This window comes from Dreissena polymorpha, chromosome 9 (assembly GCF_020536995.1).
Source record: "Dreissena polymorpha isolate Duluth1 chromosome 9, UMN_Dpol_1.0, whole genome shotgun sequence".
In the NCBI taxonomy this organism is placed as follows: Eukaryota; Metazoa; Mollusca; class Bivalvia; order Myida; family Dreissenidae; genus Dreissena; species Dreissena polymorpha.
This window is the reverse complement of record NC_068363.1, coordinates 101,288,091-101,311,005: the sequence shown is the minus strand read 5'-3', so window position 1 is coordinate 101,311,005 and position 22,915 is coordinate 101,288,091. Positions and strand designations below refer to the sequence as shown.

Sequence of the window (22,915 nt, the reverse complement as noted above, 5' to 3'; positions counted from 1 at the left end):
TGAATTTATAATTATAAGGTATATAATTTAAGCTTTATTTTAGAATGACTAAGATTTCTGAAGGGTATAGTACCTGATAGAAAGTTGCTTGACAAAAACTGATGATAATAGTCAAATTAGTTTAAATTAACATGTTTTTTAGTGTGATGTCTTTAAAAGCCTGAGGCGTTTTATTTTCAACATCCTTACACCTGTTTTCAACTTCTATTCAACCACTGGGTGGATCCTACTCAAACTTGCACAGCTGAATGATTTGAAGTGTTGACGATCATCAGCACAGGATCTTTGGTTGCAACCAGGTTTGGCAGAATTATGGCTCTTCGTCTTTTTTTTCAATTGAGTCGTGTTCTGAGAAAACTGTGCATAATGCATGTGCGTAAAGTGTCGTCCCAGATTAGCCTGTGCATTCTGCACAGGCTAATCAGGGACGACACTTTCCACCTAAACTTGATTTTCGGTAAGGAGGGACTTCCTTGAAATTGAAAATATCATAAAAGCAAAAAGTGTCGTCCCTGATTAGCCTGTGCAGATTGCAAAGGCTGATCTGGGATGACACTTTACGCACATGCATTAAGCCCTGTATTCTGAGAACACGACTCAATTAGAAAATTTAGTCCTCACAATGTTGGGTTTTTATCACCTATTCATCTGCTTGGTTTATTTGGCTCAAACTTGTAGAGCTGAATGACTTGAATGTGAATATTGCTTTGAAATACAGGAATTTCCGATGCAATCAGTTTTTTTTCAGTATTATGTCCCTTTGTCTTTTCTTACACTATAGAATATCTAGTCCCAATATTTTGTTTTTTTGCGCATGTTGACCTTATTGGATTTCCTTTTGTCAGACTGTTGTTGCCGATTGTGTGTAGTTTGTCGCCACGTTTTGCCGTAGGTCTTATTTACTCTCCAATCTACATGAAACTAAGTCAGAACATTCTTCCTAATGATATGATGGCCAAATTTGAAACTGGGTCACATTAGGTAAAAAAAAGATCACTAGGATAAATTAAAGAAAAAGCTCTTGAAAATTCTAGAGACCACATTGATTTTCCAACCGTGATAAAACTTAGTCAGAACATTTTTCCCAATGAAATATTAGCTGAGTTTGAAACTGGGCCATGTTGGATTAAAAACTAGGTCACAAGGTGAAATTAAAGAAAAAACCTTGTTAACTCTCTTGAAGAAACATACAATACATTGTCTAATCTTCATTAAACTTGGGCAGAAAATCTGTCCCATTATCTATGCTGAGTTTAAAACGAGGTCACTTTGGGGCAAAAAGTCAAATTGAATAAAAAAAAGAACATTAAGAAATTATATATATCTTGGGGTCTCACGTGAGCGCTTCTTGTATCCTGCCTTTAAATGTTTGGCAGATTTCAATCAAACTTTAATATCTAAATGGCCTTTATGTGTAGGTCATCATAAAAAATGAATTTTGTTTTCAAACACTTTTGGCAGAATTGTTACTCTTTTTGTGTGTTTTTTTCTACCATAAAATATAGTTCCAAAATTGTATATGCTCAAATCCTCACAAAAGCACTCGATGCATTAACTGTTAAAATGATCATAAAGGAAGTTCTTTTAGCTGCAACCAATTTTGGGTGAATTATGGTCCCTTTGTCATTTGTTTTCATCTTTAAGTAAAATTGTTTATGACAGCAATTCCTCTGTATCTTACAAGTGGATTCTGCTGGGTCAAAACATGTGTAATTTTGAATCATTATCTGTGACATATCCTGTTTCAACTGCCTTTTCTTGGTAGAACCACTACTTGGTGTCGTTATCTTAAATTATTATTTGAACAGTCCCAAATCAAACTCACATCGTTTTGGGACAGCACTTACACAACAAAACTGCAATTATATGGAAAGTACTTCTATAAATAAGGATTAAACAATTAAGAAATGATTGTTGATTTTTATCTGTTTTATCAGTCTCTTGAAAACAATCTTGATTGGAAGGAAATTCATAATTATTATTTATAGACAAACTTGAAAATGATAAACTAATTAATTGTCTGAGAAGGATATTGTAAAAGATATTAAAATTCTAACATGATCAGACAACAATACTTTTGCAACTGAATGAGAAGTTTTTAGCTCAACTATTTCCATTGTGCAAGATTGCCCCTTAAACAAACCCCTTGACGGTGTAAAACTGAAGTGTCACATGATATTTCAATGTCCTTTATGGAAAATGTTATAAACCATGTGCAAATTTAGGATAGAAATCCCTTAAGCCAATAAAGCGATAAGTACCTGTTGGTATTGAATAATATATTATTAATACTATTAAAGTTATTATGAATTGCTTTGATCTTCTTGTCAGATTTGAAATATGATTTTAATCCTCTATTTCTGATGTCCATATTGATTTTGAAATAGTAAAATGCTTTTGTTTACAATTTGAGATTTTTGTTTAAGTCTTTACAGCCAACATTTATTGTTGTGTGTATTACAAAGCGCCATAGCAACATCATATTCAACCGATTGTTTTGATATCCTTGATGTCCACATGGGTTTATATACAATTATTTTAAGGGTAGGGTTATGTAATTAAACAAATTAAAAACTAACCAATTAACCAATAAAAACATTCAATTTAACACTTTTTTCAAAGTTGTAGGGAATTTAAGATTACAGGAATTATGCTGTCGTTCGCCATTTTAGCCATTTGGGAACATATTAAGAATTTGGCCAAAGCAAAATCTGATTTGCGAATATGCTTAAATCTCGTAAAATTATTTGGAATAAATGGTGTTAAAATTAGAGTTGTTGAATTATTTTGTATTTTGTATTATCAATGTGTTTAACACTTGAAAGTTTAGATTGTGTTTGTTGTAAAATAATGTTCGGTCCTGTTCAAAATGATCAAACTTTATGATTGTTTGTCATTACCCCTTGGTTATATATGTTTAAAGCTCTGACATGGTCTTTATAATATGTTTTACAACAGCTAAAAAAAATCAACGCGCTGTTTTATTCGGATGACTTCAATTGAGATCCTTGTGAACAAAACACTTGACATTTCTGTCAGCCAGGAAAACTGCTTTGTCATTTGATGACGGTCCGAATGGGACCAGGAGGGGATGACTAATTGCTTGAATATTGTAAGTTTTTTAATCTTCACATGTGAGTTATGGCATTTTAGACCCACTGCCAATTGATTGACTATTGTCCATACTGAGTTATATCTATGATCTGAATATTATTGCAGAACGGGGGTTGCTTGATAAAAATCTCAAACTGATTGGTAAAGCACCCACTTGTCAAATAATAGCCGATGATTCTTTATGTTTTAAAGAAATCATTGTACATCAGGTTTAAAATGTTTGCAGTTTTATCAGTAGCTGATACACATTTTCTTTGTTGTGTAACATGTCTAGTTTAACCTGTATTCATTGCAAATAAGTGTTAAAACTGCTAAAATAAGAGTCTCAAGAAATGAGTATTAAAGGAAATACCTAATTGTTGTTTGATTATTTAATTATTCTTGGCTTATTTTTGAATATTACCAAACATTTAAAGTTTTCTCACAATATTTAATGTTCATACATTTTATCTGATTAAATAATATCAATAGACATATTTATTGAATACATTGACATAACTCCTTGTGTCAAGGAAACAATTTTTGTATTAGCTAAATATAACATTAGAACATAAATATATCTTATATTGCAGGCTTCTTGCCGACTTAAAAAAAGTTGTTGCCAGTTAATTTTGCTACTTTTAAAACGTCACAATTATTTTGAAAACGGCATTGGCCACAATTCAGACTCTGTTTAAATGTAATTGTTACCAATTAATAGCATGAACAGCCTGGATATGATTAAACTTTAAAATACAATTCTTACTTGAAGAAACTATTCTGTTTACAAACCATAAATTTCAACACAAGAAATAATCTTTATTGTTGTCAAAATTGTTATTTGCTTTGTAGGTTCACACAAATGTATGACAATATAAAAATGACACCTCTGTTTAAATGTAATTGTTACCAATTAATAGCATGAACAGCCTGGATATGATTAAACTTTAAAATACAATTCTTACTTGAAGAAACTATTCTGTTTACAAACCATAAATTTCAACACAAGAAATAATCTTTATTGTTGTCAAAATTGTTATTTGCTTTGTAGGTTCACACAAATGTATGACAATATAAAAATGACACCTTACTGGAAGATTTCTAAATGCTCTTTCCAATTAACATCTGATTTTGTAGGTATTACAATTATCTGTATGTCACAGAAGATATAATGCAATATAATGAATGACAAACTGTGCATGTTATAGTTTTTATGCCCCTGGTTGAACTGTCCTTCAGTCCGTCTGTCAGTCTGTGCTTAAGTCCGAAAACTTTAACATTGCCCATAACTTTTGCAGTATTGAAGATAGCAACTTGATATTTGGCATGCATGTGCATCTCATGGAGCTGCACATTTTGAGTGGTGAAAGGTCAAGGTTATCCTTCAAGGTCAAATATATGGCTTCAAAGAGGCGCAGTAGGGGGCATTGTGTTTCTAACAAACACATCATTTGTTATTTATTTCCCCTGCCATAGGCGGAGGGATAATGTTTTGGCGTTGTTCGTCTTTCCGTCTGTTCATACGTCCAGAGCCATATGTTGGAAGTTCTTTGGCGGATTTCATTGAAACTTGGTATTAGTATATATATGGATAAGAGGATGATGCACGCCAAATGTCATTGTACACCATCTGTTAATAACGGAGTTATGGCCCTTTGTATCTTGAAAAAATGCTTTTGTGAGTGTCAAATATAAGACTTTTGTGTCCAGAAGCATATTGGCAGGGATATCAGTTCAACGAATTTGCTTGTTTTTAATTAAATCTGGACACAGTTCTCCTCTTTGTCTTTATATCTTATGTCAGCTTCGTTTTGGAATGGAAGTACACAAAATTTCCAAAAATGCTCTTTTATGCTTTTAATTGTTATTTTAAATTGAAACTTTACCAGTTGCAAACACATCCTTGCAAAATAATAACTTGTCAAAATATTAAAAATCAATAGTTTGCAGTAAAATGTGTGTAACCAAGCTTAATACTTATTCTGTGATATTAGAGATTTGCTTTCAGGTTGACACCTGCTATCATTCGCAACAATAGGATATTTAATGATAATTATGATAAAAAGGATACCCTTGGAGCATGTTTTAACAGGCTTTATCTGCATCATAAATTGACTGCCATAAATTGGCATCATTACAAAACTGCTTTTGTCAGGTACTTAGGGATGCAAGAGGTTACAAAAATCATTAACTGGTTAACATTTTGCCGTAAAGGATAACCGAAACACCTTCAGTAGATGGAATGTAAAAGCATATCTAAACAATGTAATACCGCTCGTACCTGTACTCTCTATAGAAACGAAAGTAATTTGAGATCGCTTGGGTTGATAACATGTCTGTTTCTTAATAAAATGTATTTTAACATTTATTTTAATAAGTTTGTAAATGTTTGCTATAAATTGTATTTATTTTTTCTGCGTAAACAAATGCGTAAATAAATATTTTTACACAATCTTCATTTTCACGTGTCATTATTAAACTTATTTTTGGTTCGACCGCTTACATTACGTTCGTGTGGTATCGCTCGCAAATGGTGTGTTTCTTTGTTTATTCTGTTTTAATGTTATTATTAATGTTTATTTATTAAATTACTTTAATTATTTGCTTTCTTTAATAAAACTTGCATCAGACGGTAATTGAGGTATCGTGGATGACGTAAATTACTAACAATGATTTAAATTTCTGATATAACAAATAAGACGTTAACTCTGACAAGATTTTAACTACTAATGCAATTCTTGATAAAATTGTTACTTATAAATACTTTATTTTCGCGGGCAATGGCATGTTGAAATTGGATTACAAAACATCAAAGTAAGCCCTCCAATGTCTCAACTGAATTTTATTGCGATTTTGATAAACGTGTCATTTGATCGTTAAATTTTCGTGAGTTAAACAAAACAAAAGTGACAATTATCAAAACGTACCCCCTGTTTTTTACCACAAAGGTACTGATTTATTGCTTTATTGACTTGTTTGTTTGGTATTTACTACCGTCAATGGTGCGGCATGTTGTTCTTGTTGTTCTTACTAGTCTCCAGCGCAGAATGGCATTTTGTTGCAAGCAAAAGGTAAAATCGTTCAAATTATATTATGAATAAGAGAACAAATTATTCTAAGAAAAAAGCACACTCAAGTTGTTTTTCAGGTTAACCTTTTCCAAAAAATGTAACCGGTTAACTTGTCGTTTCGGTAGATTAACCGGTTTACCTCTTGCATCCCTACTTTAAAAATATTTTTCATGATTTTGTCGCCATTGGTAACAATGCCTATCAACAGCAGGAACTCTGTATAGTTAATACACTGTTTATTATGCTTCCCCAAAATTTATTTTGGGGGTAGCATATAGTCGCCGTTTCGTCTGTCCATGTGTGCGTCTGTCTGTCTGTCCGTCTGTGCACAATTTTTGTCTGGGCTATTTCTCAGCAACTAATGACCGGAATTCAATGAAACTTTATGGGAAGCTTCACTACCAAGAGGAGATGTGGATATTATCAGCGGGTTCTGGGTGGATGATTTTTCACAGAGTTATGGCCCTTTGAAATTTTTTATAAAAAAATTCTTGTCCCCCCAGCTACTGTGCCCTCAAAGCGTTTCCTTTTATCTGAATATAGAGTGCAATATTGTGACCAAAAAAACCTTTGGGGAGCATCACCCGTCTTCGACGGTTTCTTGTTGAAATGAAACTGCAACTGAATTGAGGTCAGTGTTTCTTCTTTTTATTTTCTTAACTTTCCAGATGTAATGAAGAAGGGTCTAGTATTTATTGAGGCCAAACTTGAGGCCTCTAAATAATACCAAATTTGCCAAATAGAAGCCAAATCACAGTGGACATAAAAAAAATTGTGAAGTTGCTAAGATAAATTATGCAATCATCCTTCCAAATTTTTCCAAATGTGTACCGTAATTACTCTATGTTTTCGGACACTCTAAGTTTTCGGACACCCCTTTTTTTAGCAAAAATAATTATTTTTCGTGACTCTTAATTTTCGGACACACGAGTTTTCGTCCATAATTAATGTCTCTAAGTTTTCCGACAGTATATTTTACAGCGTTATTTTACCAAATTTCGGTCCTGTTTTCGATATCTAATTACACTTCGATCAAGGGGTTTTACAACCAGATTAACATCTTAAAACATGGCAGGTGCCTGAGGGCAACGGACCATTACATTTGCGTTATTGGGTAAATAACCTTGTAAGCTGGTATTAAACAATGGTTTCGCCCGATAGTATAATAAGCATTATGACAATTACCATGGGTAGTGCCAATTAACAGTTCAATTATCTACTGAAATTGTACCAACCCTTCTCAGTAAAATAACTGTTTCAAATACTAAACGCTTCAAAGTGTGATGCACCCTATTGCAAGTTTTACGAACAATGGAAGGAGTTAGACAACAATTATCTGAAATGACCAAACAAAGAATTCATAGTTTGCTTTTTTAATGCGTTAATTACAGGTTCATACTAGCGAGTATCGGTACATCACATGCTCATCTTTGAACTCGTTGGTCAAAGTACAACCTTGCAGTAACTTTCTGTCAAATAAATAAAGCATTTAAAATTATTTGAAATGCAGTGCAAAAATATATAACTGTAATTTATACTATACGGCATGGTATTTTACAAGCGCGTGCTCAATCTCCACGCAGAGTTGTCGTTCCTTGCTCTCACATACAACTCTGCTAAAGGCTCAGCCCTCCATTTTGTCTATAAAATAGATAAAACCGAACAAACGCATTCAACGTATATTTTACTGGATATTTAAGATCGCATGCATTAAACTAAGAAATATGACTTTTAAATGAACGATAAATCGTGCAAAAACTTGCGAGTTTTAATGCAACTCTTTGGAACTAATTTATTGCCCATTTACGCAGATGGAATCATTCCACGCACTTCACAAATGTAAACAATTGAACATATTTTTTTTTAGTGACGTTAGGAATTGCTTCGACGTGTGTGACGTGTGTATGTATGTTGGTTTCTTAACATAAAAAAACATATCAATTTTATAATAATGAATTAAGATTGATATAAGATATCATGGTATGAGATGGTTTTCTTTAATGCAGTGAATGCAATGTAACCGTCGTGCAAGAAATTGTTTAGTATTCTGTAACCTCAATGATGAACGCTTGGAATGATCATGACATAAATGAGACGCTTTCATAACAATAGTCCGTTCTGAGCCCAACACAGAGGTGAATGTAATGTAACCGTCTTGCAAGAGACTGGTGCGTGCTATTACCGGTAGTCGTTGATACAATTGACGCTTTTTTCGGACACTTAAATTTTCGACTCTAACTTTTCGAACACCTGTATTTTGTGAATATTTTTCGTATCTAAGTTTTCGGACATAAATTTTTTTAATTATTTTTAAGTGTCCGAAAACATAGAGCAATTACGGTAGTTATGCTATGATTTTGCCTTGCCTAAAATTTCAATTGATAATTATTACATAGTAGACTTAAGAACAAATATATACATTTGAAATAACTGACATTTATGAACAGCAATTGTTAAATGAGCTTTATTCATGACAACAAAATACCTACCCCATGACAGGCCTCAACCCGCATGTTAAATGTCTGTCCATATGCACTGGGAACCACAGTCTCAGCCAAGTATGTCATCACACATGTACACAAAAGAATTAAAACACTGTATTTATATAAATACTTATTAGAAACACTGGAATGAAAGGGAATTTGTTTCTACGATAAAAAAATCATTTGGCAAGATTGAACTTAAAAAAAAAAAAGTTGTTCTTCAGTTTTCGCCTCTTTGGCTATTTATAGTTTGAACCAATATTCATAATCGCCAAAGTGGACTGAAATTAGTCTTAAGATAAAAAGTAGCCTGGCTACTACTATGATATGGAAACAGAAAATACTTGTAACTGGAATTCATTTCATAATAATGTTACAACCAAATTAGTGTTATAATAAACTTTGTCAGTAAGGAAAACATCTTTGGCACAATACCAGAGCTCTAGATAAGGATTTGTGAAATTAGTAACGGTACTGCCACTGACAGAAAGAAAAGGAGTAACACTTAAAATCAATTAGTACCTGTACTACCATATCCAAAAATACAGGTAGTACTGTACTACCCGTGTTCTTGGATATTGAAGGGTGTATAACTGACTTTACAGAACCATTTGCAGCAATTATAATAAATATATGTAGCTTCTTAAACAGTTACTGTATTAGGTTTTCCATACTGAACTATGATACTAATACAACTACACATTAAAACTCATGACTAATACTATTTCTTTATTTTTCTTGACAAGAAAAACCAAGCCAACAAGTAAGCTAAGTATCTAAATGAACACTTATTTCACTGTCTCATCCGTTTTCCATTGTGTTTTCTAACGTTTTACGCCACCGATGAAATCAAATCGTTTAATATCGGGGCGACAATGTCTTTTTCTGGGTTTACAGATTTAATGTCAGGATGGTTAGAAGACACCGTATGTAGTCATTATGTGATAACAAAGTGTTGTTTTGAGCCGCTTTCGGTTAAGCCGGCATTCAATTGCGCGCAGACATATCGTTTTTGACGGATTTACAAGTTACAGGAAATCACGCGATAGAATAGACAATAATATATGAACCCAGTCTACAACTTTTCGGTATTTTAAATTAACGAAAAGCGCCGTTAGGTTAGAGGCCAACAAATCACGCCGCGCTGACGCAGACGTATCGGTACGGCCAGATTTGTTTCGTAAATGCGTAAAATGGATATAAATGTCGTAATTGTACGTCCAGTTTATAAAAATAAATGCGTAAATCTTCATGAAAAACGCGTATTTACGGCTGTACGGCCCTTATCTGGAGCTCTGCAATACTTTGTTATCTCATGTTATACATGTAGTCAGAAATCCAGCACAATAAAATCTTTTATTTTATTGCAGAATTTCACACAAGTTTTCATGCTTCATAATATTGTAAATCAAATGTGTATTGTTCACATTATAAAGGAACATACTTTTAAAATGAAAGTGAATTAATTAATTTTCAATTAATTATTCAATAAACTCTTGGCACAGTTCTATGCTGTCATGGCTCAGTAATTTTGTAATTAAGAAAAGATTAAACAGTAACGTATTTATTTTCAGCTTCTATGTCTTTTGAGTGATCTATTTGTAAATCTTGCGGACATTTCAATTCCTCATTGTTCATTCCTTATTTCACTTTTGTCATATCCATTTCCAATAGAAGCTTCAGCTTGTTGCAGTTTCTCGATTTCTTGTTGCTCATACGACGTTCGTTCAGCCATTAGTCGCTCTATCATTTGCTTCATCTTTACTGTTGGCGTGTGACGCAATGCTCGACTTGCGGAGTGGATGGGAATAGGCGGCTTTTTGTCTGCTTGCACAAGAACACCAGTTAGCTGTTGCAGCAACAGGTCATTTGCTGTGTATTTACGTTTTATGTTCCCGTTTTGCAAATTTGTTCGTATCAGTTCCCATAGATTCTTTTGCCTGTTTGTGGTATCTGCTGACTTAGGCTTTTCAACAACTTGTTCCACTTTTGTAACTTCGACCTCTTGCCTTGGTTTCCATGGTTTGTAACTCCAAATTTTGTCCTGTTCTATTGGTTTTGAAAACACTCTTAGCAGATATGCAGCTTTTTCCTTTTGGTTCTTTTCTTTAATTTGTTCTTCTTTTGACTTTTCCTCTATTTGGACAGATTTAGGTAGTGCCTCGTCCTCTTTAGGAACATTACCAAGAAAACTGTCAATTTTATTTTTGATTTCTTTCTGTTCCTTCATTTGCATTTCTTCTGTAACTTTCGGTTTTGCAGTGGAACATCTAGCCTGTGGTGGGAGTTCTGAACTCGGTCTTGTTGGTATGCTACGAGGTGTTGTATTACCACTGAGTGAAGGTTTAGCATCCCCATTTTGTGACTTATCACTAAACAATATTGCTCTTAAATCAACTTTGTCATAAAGATCAAATTCTTCTTCGGAGTCACTATTCCAGCATTTCAAATCTCGGAAACGTTGCGACCTGTTAAGGTTTTTTAGAGAACAAGGCTTGGATTCACGATATTGGAAATCAAATTTAACATGTGATTTAGCACTGCGTTCATCTTTTCTATCGTAAGGACTGTTAACAGGTAATTTTGGTAACTTTGAATCAGTTTTATATTGATCAATAAAAGCAATTTTCAGGGGTGGTGCTGACTTAGATCCAACTCGTTGGAAGCTTGAATGCTGTTTTGAAAGCAAGGGTTCTTGAGTCAGTACTCCTAGAGTCGTTGAAACTGTGTGAGCAGTTGTTACACGTTCATAAGTGAGGGCAGTTTGTGCACGCTCACTGTCACTCTCAATCTTTTTACGCTTTGCATGGTCCGCCATAGTTTTCCTAGCTTTTTGTATTATTGGCTTCCTATTGTGGTCCTTGATTATGGTGCCACGTAATGGATATTTCAGCTTTTTTTCGAGGTAAAAGGATCCTTCAGAGCTCATGCCAATTCTTTTTGAAGCGCTCTTTATTTGCCGTTTATCATAGGAAAAGTCCTTTTTAGGCGTGATTCGTTGCTGCATCACTAGATCATTTTCACGTTTATTTATTTCCATAACTTTTACCTGATATTTGAGGTTGCTTGAGTCCATGTGAAGGTTGCGAAGCGAATGGGTGCATTGCCTGTCCAGGTGGCTGGTAGCAGTGTTAAGGTTGTGCTCACACACATTGTTGCGCACGGCAGTGAGTCGTTTTGTTAGCGTGGGTTTCTTTGCACTTTCTAGTGCCTTGACCTGCAGGTCTTGATATGGATTGGAGATAACCTGCTCTGTATCCATGATAAAGAAGTTCCCTGAAACAGAGCAGACATTTGTGACCATAATAAAGAAGTTCAATGAAACAGAACAGACATTTGTGTATAATGAGAAAGTAGTTCCCAGAAACAGATTAGACATTTGCGTCCATGATACAATAGTATCTCTAAACAGAACTTACATTTGTGTCTATGAGTAAGTAGTTCCCAGAAAAGATTAGACATTTGTTTCCATGATATAAAAGTTCCTTGAAAAAGGAACATACTTTTGTCCATGATAAAGTAGTTCCCAGAAGCAGATCAGTAGTTTGTGTTGATCATATGCTAAAGTAATAACTGTAGGAGGCTTGCCTAAGGGAAGTATTCACTGCTGCTCGAAGTTTGAAAGTGGCATGGATGCTTGCATTTTATGTCAGTTCGTGCAGGACCTTTTATATTACTTGACAATGTTCTCTCAACGAATTTGCTTTAATGACATGATGCCAGCTGTATTTCAAAATGTTCTCAGTAATCCTAGCAGCGCTGTGGCAGCCCTATATATGGCGTCCACATATAGGTGTATATAATAACTATCTGTCCTATTGCAAGGACCGTAGCACTGTAGATACAACATAAATTTTTTCATTTTGAAAAAAAGTTTGTCATATTTTGTAAAAATGCCCCACATATTTTTTAACAAAAAGTAAACGTTCCTCTATGCTTTGAACTTTTCACTCAGCAAACAAATATTAAAGTCTGCGCTTTCCATTAGGATGATGTGATGATGTAATGATGTACATGGAATATAATTTTTGGCATGCTCTGAATCAGGACAAAGAGTTTACATGAAATACACAAGAACTGTCTTTTGGTGCTAAAATATGTTAACGTCAAGTGAAAAATAAAATTCAGTATGTGTTATAGACAAAAAATTTAAGAACATAAAATTACAAGTACATAATTTTTAATACAGTCCAACCTGACATACTGGTCACCTGAGAACAACAGTCACCTGTCGAAAACAGTTAGTCTGGATTTCCCTTAAAGGCCACTATAGTTCACCCCCAAACCCATTTTAAACCTGAGAATAGCGGTCACAAGTCTGTCGTTTCGTGATGCAAAAAGTAAACATTTCAAACTGCGTTGTTGTTGTTGTTTCTTACAAATAAAGTCATAGCGTCTATTTTGCGTCTGTTTTGCAACCAAAGAATGCGATTGGGGTTATGTGATAAATGTGACCCACTGTGAGCAAACAAATAATAGGGTGTTGAGAAGATTTGTTTTCCGGGGATAATTATGTGGGGATTCTTCGAAATAAGTTTTGTCAGAGTAGGTAACACGTTTTAAGTAATTATCCCTAATTTAAAGACCACTAATTAGCAAAATGTACTTAAAAACTTGAGGTAGTAATAAAGGATCTAAAAATGGATTTGAAAACAACATTTTCTGATCATTCCTTAAAAGAGCTTTTTAATGTTCATGCTGAGTTAACATGCATTTGGAATAATAAATCAACAATGAGTTATAAATGCAAGTTCCTCACGTTAGAGGAACGAGTACAGTGTGTTAAATTGTTTGAACCTGGAAAAAACTATTTGAGTTATGTGCTGGGCATACGCCAGTGCAGACTGTGCTTTAATATAAGCGTAAAATAATGGACTATGAGTTTAATGGAATTGTGAGTTTGTAGTGTCCGAAATTGTACACAAAATACAGTGAGTTGAACGCTATGTTCTATAAGTGGTTCTCTGAGGCTACAGCATTGGAGATCGTTGCAAAGCTGAACAATGCACAGCAGGATGAAGACATTGATGATGAGGGGGAGAGTCCAGCCCTCCCCCTCAAGCTTTCTCGGTAGGTCAATGCTGTGAGTTAATTAAACATCTGCAGAACGTCGCGCTAATAACAAGATCAGGTAAAAGAAGGCATTTATTTCTTTTAGTGTAAAAGGAGGCATTTATTTCCCAAATTTAGAGTGCAATGGTTAACATACTGAAGAAGATTAGTGAGTTATTTAGCATGGTGTGATATGTGGAGATTGTTTCGTGTGTAAAGGATTGCATTTGGTTTAAAGTTTGTGTGATGTGATATGTTGTTTTCTGAGTAAGAATGATTGTATGTGGGTTAAATATTTTTGTTTGACCATGAATTTTAGATAAATTGTGCCAAGATTGTTTTAATGAAAATGCTGTTTGTGTTATGATATAAACATCACACAAACAGCTATTTCATTAAAACAATATTAATTTAAATAAATTTTAAAAGCTTTTGGTTTCTTTAAATGAGAACGCTCCTGTTATATATTAGTTTTGGTTTATAACAGCGATGTGCTATTACTTTTTCAGACATGAAGTCAATGACAAATGATTTAAAAACATCTTCAAACAAAAGTAATACAAATGTCTTATTTACTGAATGAACGATATGCATGGGTTAACAACAATATTATTGTTCATTAGTTTAAAAATAGGTATGAATTTAAATCAATTTATAAGATATTAATTTGTATTATCCACTAGAAATAATGAATGTTATACTAATTTATCGGCAATAAGCCATTGTTTAAATTACTTTGTAATATGCAAACGACTGGGTGGGGTAATGACCTAACTTACCAACCATCTAAAAAGTTGACACCTGTCTACAACAGTCAATTTGGTCATTTCCCTTGACTAACTGCGGTTCTCAGGTTGGACTGTATATGTTTATATCTCATAATACAACCATAATTAGGTAAATAAGGTCCTTTGTCAAACCACGCTGATGCATGCATATATATACACAAATGATCTGACCTTTTTTAGCGCTGGAACCGAATTTTAAAGGCCATTGCAAACAGTTTGGATCCTGATCAGACGCCACAGAACATGGCGTCTGATCAGGATCCAAACTGTTTGCTATTCTGATAGTGGTCTTTGAAAAAAAAGTGAAGAAAATGATGATTTTAGAAATTCAGCAGACAACATTTTAGCAAAAGACAAATTTCCCAGCATGCAAAGGTTTAATCCCAATCTGGATATATAAATTGCAATTTGGATCTGTGGTTGCCCTGTACTGTTGTCTAAGGCATATTGAAGAGTTGAATGGCCCAATAGTCAATCAATGTATTATAGTGTCCTTGATATTGAAAATGATGGATAATGATAATATCGCTAAAAAAGAGCTCTACTTCTTTTGATGAGGATCATTATGATGATATTACTGTTGATGCTTAGTCTGATCATAAAGATTATTATGATGATAATGCTGGAAATGAAAATTTTGTTGACACAGAATACAATTATGCTGATGTTTTTGCTGTTGCTAATGATGATAATTATTACCTCTTGAATTCCTTTTCACCTTGCAAGTGTCACTTTGAGTGACCATGGCACTATTAAGTATTTGTACCGTGTTCATGATTTCGAAAAATCTTGGTAAATCCTCTCTGTAATTTTATGTCATAGAGATTTATTTCTTTATGTACAGATTTTCTTATATAAAAATGTATAACTCATTTTGCTTGTCTGTAATGGATTTAACACTTGCATAATTGTATAGCTTGTAGTCCAAACATTTGATTTAGTATTAATGATTCACATTTCGGATTGAGTATAATATGAATCTGAAGTTGTTAGGCAGGATTACTTGTATTAATGCTGCTTACAATTTAATCCAATAAGACTTATTTGACCAATGTCCTTAGTCATTTTTATGCCAATTGTTTTACTGCATGTCAATGGGCAGTCTTGTTAAATAAGACTTACAGATGGAATTTCAATAACTAAACTATACAGGGTGCAGAATCAACGGGGTTTTCAGGGATTTACACACGGGCTGGACAGAATGTAAACACGCCATTAACAACTGTATTTTTGTCAATATCTCAAGTTATTGAAATACATTTGCAAAACTCTTAGTGCATAAAAGAGGGGTTTTCTTTCAGTTTGTGCCAATATCGTAAGGTAAACAAAAAATCCCTGAATACGTCTGAAATCGGTTACAAAATTTCACGTTGCTTGAAGCATAATTGTGCAGTATAAATGGAATATTTGAACAAGAACACAATCTTATTGAATAAAGTAATTATGATCTATTTCATAATGCCATAAGAAGCATAAAAATAATTATTTTATGCACTAGTTGAAATTCTTAAGAAAAATTGTTTTAAAAAGTTATTTGGAAAAAAAAGCAGTACTTACCGGCGTGTTTACATTCATTAACGTTTAATTGGGAACCCAACAAAGTCACCTGATCCTGCAACCTGTATAATATAGTGACAAAAAAGAAGGAACTGGGATTTTGAAAATAACTTTTTGAAAAACTAATGTGGACAGTTATAACAATAACCATAGCCACTGTTCCAGAAACATGTTCAATCAATTCAGATCTGTTCAAAGTTCAAAATCATGCGTACATATAACAAAAACTTTATCCACTTGGCCAGTCTCATTGTTTAGGTTGTCGATGTAATGACAACAAAACACTTTTCAGCGCTTACCTTAGTAGTCCATTATAAATGTCTGTAGCAAATCTCAAAGCAATTAAGTTTTGTTACAAAGTAACACCACTTTGTTAATGGAAACTTTTTAAGATTACATTTTTTGGTAGAAACATATTATTTTTAAAGTTCTACACCATTTAAGTTTTTAAGGCTTGAAATAATAATGGAAGATTGACAAATGATAATAAATATTGAATATTATGCTAGAATGGTGTTCTTACACCTTGATTGAGTCGAAGTGACTGTTTGAAGTTGTATGGTACAAGAGGCCATGCTACTTGACACAGCAAATTCACAATTTATTTTGTGATGCAGTCGCAGTAGTTGCACTCTTGTTTATCATATGAAAAACTGTATCATAGATATGTCATTTAACCCTTTACCACTTAGATACATATTTTGATGCATTTGTAGTCACTTGTAGAATTATATTTAATTAAAGACCTTTCTTACTAGATTCAAGTTTCAAAGGTTTCATTTCCAACCCTTAGATACTTATGAGCATCAAACAGCCATTTCACTTTGCTTCTGAGTTGTAAACCTGAACATACTGAGAGTTACTGGCAGGCAGTTCTGGTTCTATGCTATTTGCACATAGCCATTTCACTTTGCTTCTGAGTTGTAAACCTGAACATACTGAGAGTTACTGGCAGGCGGTTCTGGTTCTATGCTATTTGCACATAGCCATTTCAATTTGCTTCTGAGTTGTAAACCTGAACATACTGAGAGTTACTGGCAGGCGGTTCTGGTTCTATGCTATTTGCACATAGTCATTTCAATTTGCTTCTGAGTGGGAAAGGGTTAAAGAAAAATACCAAGAAATTTCTGCATTTACAAATTTACAAGCTGAGAATACACATAAGTAATGGCTCAGTCAACATTTCACAAGTATCTTTGCAACCAGCAGATATTTTTGCATAACTCTTGAATAACAGTGAAATTTAGCTTCATTTAGAGTGAAAGGCATGAACTCACTAAATGTTATTGTTAACAGATGTTCTAGCAGAACTGCCTCCTTGTTATAGTATAAAATGCAAGCGAGATTTGTATATTCAGTTAGGTCAAAGGGTTCAGCTCTGGAGTGGAGTGCAGATGTACTGGGTGTTCTGTAATAAGTCTGTAGGAGTTAAGTTCAGATTCAGGCTGGTTATTTAATGGGAATATTTAGGCTTACTACTGGACACATTTATCTAAAATTGTAACATTTTTAGCTCACCTGAGCAATCTTTGTCCGTCCTTCCGTCTGTTCGTTAATATTTGCTCGTAAACACTCTAGAGGCCACATTTCTTGTCCCATCTTCATGAAACTTGGTCCGAAGCTTTCCCCCAATAAAATCTCGGCCGAGTTCGAAACTGGGTTGTGCCAGCTCAAAAACTAGGTCACTAGGTCAAAAAAAAGAAAAACCTTGTAAACACTGTAGAAGTCACATTTTATGTTCAATCTTCATGTAACTTTGTCAAAATGTTTGTCTTAATGATATCTTGATTGAGTTCAAAAGTGGTTCTGGTCTGTTGAAAAACATGGCCGCCAGTGGGCGGGGCAGTTTTCCTTTTTTGGCTAAAGAGAAACCTTTTAAACACTCTAGAAGTCACAATTTTTGCCCAATCATCATGAAAGGTGGTTAAAAGATTGATTTAATTGATATCACGGACAAGTTTGAAAATGGTCCAGATCGGTGAAAAAACATGGCCACCAGTGGGCGGGGCATTTTTCTCTATATGCATACACTGCAACTCCGTTACATCGCGATCCGTTATATCGCGCTGTCCATTATATCGCGAGTTGGCTATGGCTGCCAAAAAATCCGGCAAGAATGATCACAAAAACACATTTAAAAAAAAAATTCGGTGACAAGTTCTAATCTGACAATATGCAAACTGCGATAACAACCGGTTCTGGCTAGTTATTGATCACCCATTATTTCGCGGCTAATACTTGACACACAGTGATGCGTGAAAACAGACCGTAAGTGACAGTGTTGTTTTAACACGGATTGAGTTGTTTGCAGCACTTGAGTTATTAGTGTCTCATTCTCGATAATAATGTCAGTTTGTTGTTTTTGCTATAATATTTTAGCTGAGACAATTAGCAGTTTGAAGCCACATCAATAATCAACACTTAATTGTCGTTTTGTTAATTATCAGCTTATTATAACTATTGTTTGACTATGCGTATATACAGTCGTTTCATTTTGTTTATATTATACAGTTGATATCGCTCATCATTACCCGATAATCCCGTATATTCCAGTTTTAAAGCAAACTCCGGTAAATAAAAGTGCTCAGTACACACACACATTCGCAATTATTCTTAAGTATCAAATACATTTTGGCATTTGTTACTATTTAAAGATGTGATGAAATAACGTCCAATCGGGGCGTTTTTATTCCACTGAACACGTGTAAATCGCCTGACGTGATGTTCATGTTTTTATACAACACAAAATATACCCTCACTTTCCATGCGACTTTCTACATGTCTGCATAATTTTCACGCGCTTTTCATGGAGACAAAGGATATTTTAGCACTGTTTTTTTGACGCTAGAATTTGTTAATGTCGCATTAGCATTAAAATTCAGAAGCGTGTTTCGGATTACAAATTTAGTAAAGCTCATTTGAGAATCAAACGAAACATTGTGCGTAATTAATGCAACGATAATTTGTTTAAGCCCATTACATGCCATATCACTTATTAAAACGTGAAAAAAAAAATAGAAAAGTAGCGTTAATCTAGGTTTCTACATTACACAAATGTAGGTGTATATCTTTTATACACTACACAAATGTAGGTGTATATTACGCTGATCGTACCTGAAAATAAAAATTAATAATGGCATTACAATTTTCACGGTAATCAAAACTTTATTTACGATATTACTTTTATACAAATAAATATTTTGTTGTTGTTGTACAAAAGTACATGTAAAATTGGTTTGCAATTATTACGATACAAAGATAAAGCAGCGCCGTACATAAAATGAAAACACCGATGAAATTAACACATTAACTGCACATCAACTGCTTAACAACTAAGTCAGACATGTCTGGATTTATATCGCGCTCCCAATATATCGCGATCGCGATCTTTGGACCCCGTCAATCGCGATATAATGGAACTGTAGTGTATAGTGGCAGTTTTCCCTATTTGGCTATAGAGAAACCTTGTAAACACTCTAAAAGTCACAATTTTTGTCCAACCATCATGAAAATTGGTCAAAACATTGGTTTTATTGATTTCTCGGAAGAGTTCGAAAATGGTCCAGATCGGTGAAAAAACATGGCCGCCAGTGGGCTTTATATGTACACTAGGAGACACTTCTAACGCATCACTTTTCAATCTTGAATATCTCAGTAACGAGTAAAGATATTGATTAAAAATTTTACATACGATCATTTGACTACGTTTTATGCAAGCTCATGATAAAATCATTTATCCGTGACGATTGGACGCGTTAGCACGTGGGGTAGGTGTGGTTCTATATTTTTTCACGTGAAAATGTTGAAACGCGATTTAATTCTAGTTTTATTTCAATTTAATTATTTTAGGTGGGTTCTTACATAAGGAAAACATAAAATTAATTTACAAAACAATATAGCTCGTATGAATATTCAGGAGCGCATTCGCGCACTTTACATTTTACAGGCTACCTTTTCCACTTGCTAAAGCGTCCGATCGTCACTGATGAATGATTTTATTGTTAGCTTGCACATACTGTAGTCAAATGATCACATGTGCAATTTTAAATAAAAATATTCACTCATTACTGAGATATGTAAGTTTTAAAAGTGTTGCGTTAGAAAAATCACCAAGTGTAGTAAAAGGCGATATACATTTTATTCCAATTTAATTTCAATTTCATAATTCTAGGTAAGTTTTTACACAAGAACAACATAATATTAATTTAAGAAAAACATTATGGCTCGTATAAATATTCACGAGCGAAATTGCTCAATCGGCATGTTGCAAGCCGGTCAGTTATTAAGACGTGAAAGTTTATGCGTTTTATTTTCACATTGTTATTATTTAACGTTATACGAGTCTGCGAATTTGACTTTTGAAGTGACGTTTTTAATTTGTTAAGTTTTACATTTTGTTCTTTTTCAATTTCAATTAAATTTTCAGGCATTATCAGATATGTGTTGAATTATTCTTGGTCCAAATTTCAACACAATCCGATCAAAAATAAGGGAGCTATATTAATATGATTAAGTGATTCGTTAGAAGTGTCTCCAAGTGTATATAGTGGCAGTTTTCCCTATTTGGCTATAGAGAAACCTTGTAAACACTCTAGAAGTCACAATTTTTGCCCAATCATCATGAAAATTTGTCAAAACATTGGTTTTATTGATATCTTGGACGAGTTCAACAATGGTCAGGATCTGTGAAAAAACATGGCCGCCAGTGGGCGGGGCATTTTTCTCTATATGTATATAGTGAAAACGTTAACACTCTAGAAGTCACATTTTTGGCCCAATTTTCATGAAATTTGGTCAGAACATTTGTTTCTTTGATACAAAAGTTGAGTTCAAAAATGGTTTTGGTCAAACCTTGTGATCGAACACTATGGAAGTCACATTTTTATGCCCCCCTTCGAAGAAGAGGGGGTATATTGTTTTGCTCATGTTGGTCCGTATGTCTGTCCACCAGATTGTTTCCGAATGATAAGTCAAGAACGCTTAGGCCTAGGATCATGAAACTTCATAGGTACATTGAGGTGACCCAAAATAGTAAAATTGTTTTACTCAAGAACGCTTATGCTAGGATGATGAAACTTTATAGGTACATTGATCATGACTCGCAGATGACCCCTATTGATTTTCAGGTCACTAGGTCAAAGGTCAAGGTCACAGTGTTTCAACTTAGAATATGGTTTCAAAATGATAACTCAAGAAGGCTTATGCCTAGGATCATGAAACTTCATAGGTACATTGATCACGACTTGCAAATGACCCGTATTGACTTTCAGGTCACTAGGTCAAGGTCACGGTTACTTGACACAGTAAAATGGTTTTTGGATGATAACTCAAGAAAGCTTACGCCTAGGATCATGAAACAATATAATGGTCAAGTTTTCTACTTAAATCAATCAAAAATGGAATTTATCATGTAGATGTTTTGAACATCTTATAACTTTGATATCCATCTGACATGTGTGCATTATAATCATTGCATCTTTTTTAAAGATGTTTGTGGTTTAAAGGTTGTTGTTTTTTTGGTAATTAAACACAAAGCACAAAATTGACAATTTCCAGACAGACTAACAGTGGGCTGACCTTGAAACGATGCAAAATGGAATGTAATTCATGTGTTTGTTTTGTAATTTAAAATCTTAACATGTCAACTATGAAAACACTATACAACTATTATTTTGTTATCAGACTAGGACACTACAGTTCATATGTGCTCTAAAATCTACAAGAACAAACACACACAACTCAATTTGATATTAACCCATTGATGCCTAACATTGATTATGAGAGAGAGGAAGGAATGAGTCATGCTGAAGGATACACACATAGAGAATACTAGGTTAGCGTTGAATACAGAGAAGTTGCGAGGCTTAGAACGCCGGGAGCGCGAGCCTTGGCGAGCGCTTTCGGTGTTCGAGCCGAGCAAAATAAACTTTGCTGTATTCAACGCTAATCCTAGTATTCTATTTATCCCATTTTATTTTTTTTTCAACGCGACATTTAACATAACTAGACTTATAACCTTAGCCTAACAATTAGTTTATTTCATTCTTAAAAATCGCTTAAAATCTAACGAATGTAACCATGCGTAGTGATATAAATGTATTTGTTCTGGTACGCAAAATAGTCTTAAAAAATTCACACACAAGCTGTAAATCTAGTCAAAATATCACCATATGCCTCGATTCAATTTTAAGCAGCATGTGAATTGTAACACATTACGACCGCGAAAAGAAGATTTTTCTTTACTATAATTAATTTTATTTTCGAAAGAAAATGATCAAAATCCAATATGGCGGCGATTGCTCGTGACAAAATGATGTCCATGTCAACATAGATTCTACATGTACACTATCGACGAGTAAACAGACAATTGCAGCGACTGACACTTTATTTGACTTAATATGCAGGGCAATACGTTTTCCGACTTCGAACAACGAATTTAATGACGCGCAGAACGTGTTTTTTTATATAATGTTATGGGTATGCCGTGTGTGATCAAATGCATTAATGGCCCCCATGTTAAAATCATTTCCCCAAGAACAGGGAACGACAAAAGTACAAACAAAAACCAAAAAACACTTGGGAACTAGTATCTTACCTTTAATAATCCTTTAAAATCCATCTAATAATCCATTTAACTCAATAATTGGCGATTTTGCATCTAGGGTCTTTAATAATTATTTAAGCATAGTTAAATAAAGACCCTCATGCCATCCTAGCACTATTTTCAAATGAATTTATGAACGCGATAAACTTTCTGATTCGTCACAAGCTACATCATGTACTCTATGTACATTACTGCTGTTAAAATGAACCGGAGCAGTTTATCAAATAATAGCCGTTGGTAAACTCGGATGCATTTGCAGATTTCTGC

The 22,915-nt window shown here is 34.0% G+C and overlaps 2 protein-coding genes across 2 annotated transcripts in view; one reads left to right on the top strand and one right to left on the bottom strand.

Annotated features, from left to right (window-relative positions):
- The window catches only part of LOC127846321 (RING finger and SPRY domain-containing protein 1-like), a gene marked incomplete at its 5' end in the record, with an annotated part of 80,364 nt that overhangs the window by 24,743 nt on the left and 32,706 nt on the right, over window positions 1-22,915 (top strand). The window lies entirely within an intron of this gene.
- On the bottom strand, window positions 10,044-22,761 carry LOC127843620 (uncharacterized). Its single transcript, XM_052373309.1, has 2 exons — window positions 22,640-22,761; window positions 10,044-11,923 (listed from the first exon to the last, which is right to left on the bottom strand). The coding sequence occupies exon 2, from the start codon at window positions 11,907-11,909 to the stop codon at window positions 10,275-10,277; it is 1,635 nt and encodes a 544-aa protein (XP_052229269.1). The 5' UTR covers window positions 11,910-11,923; window positions 22,640-22,761; the 3' UTR covers window positions 10,044-10,274.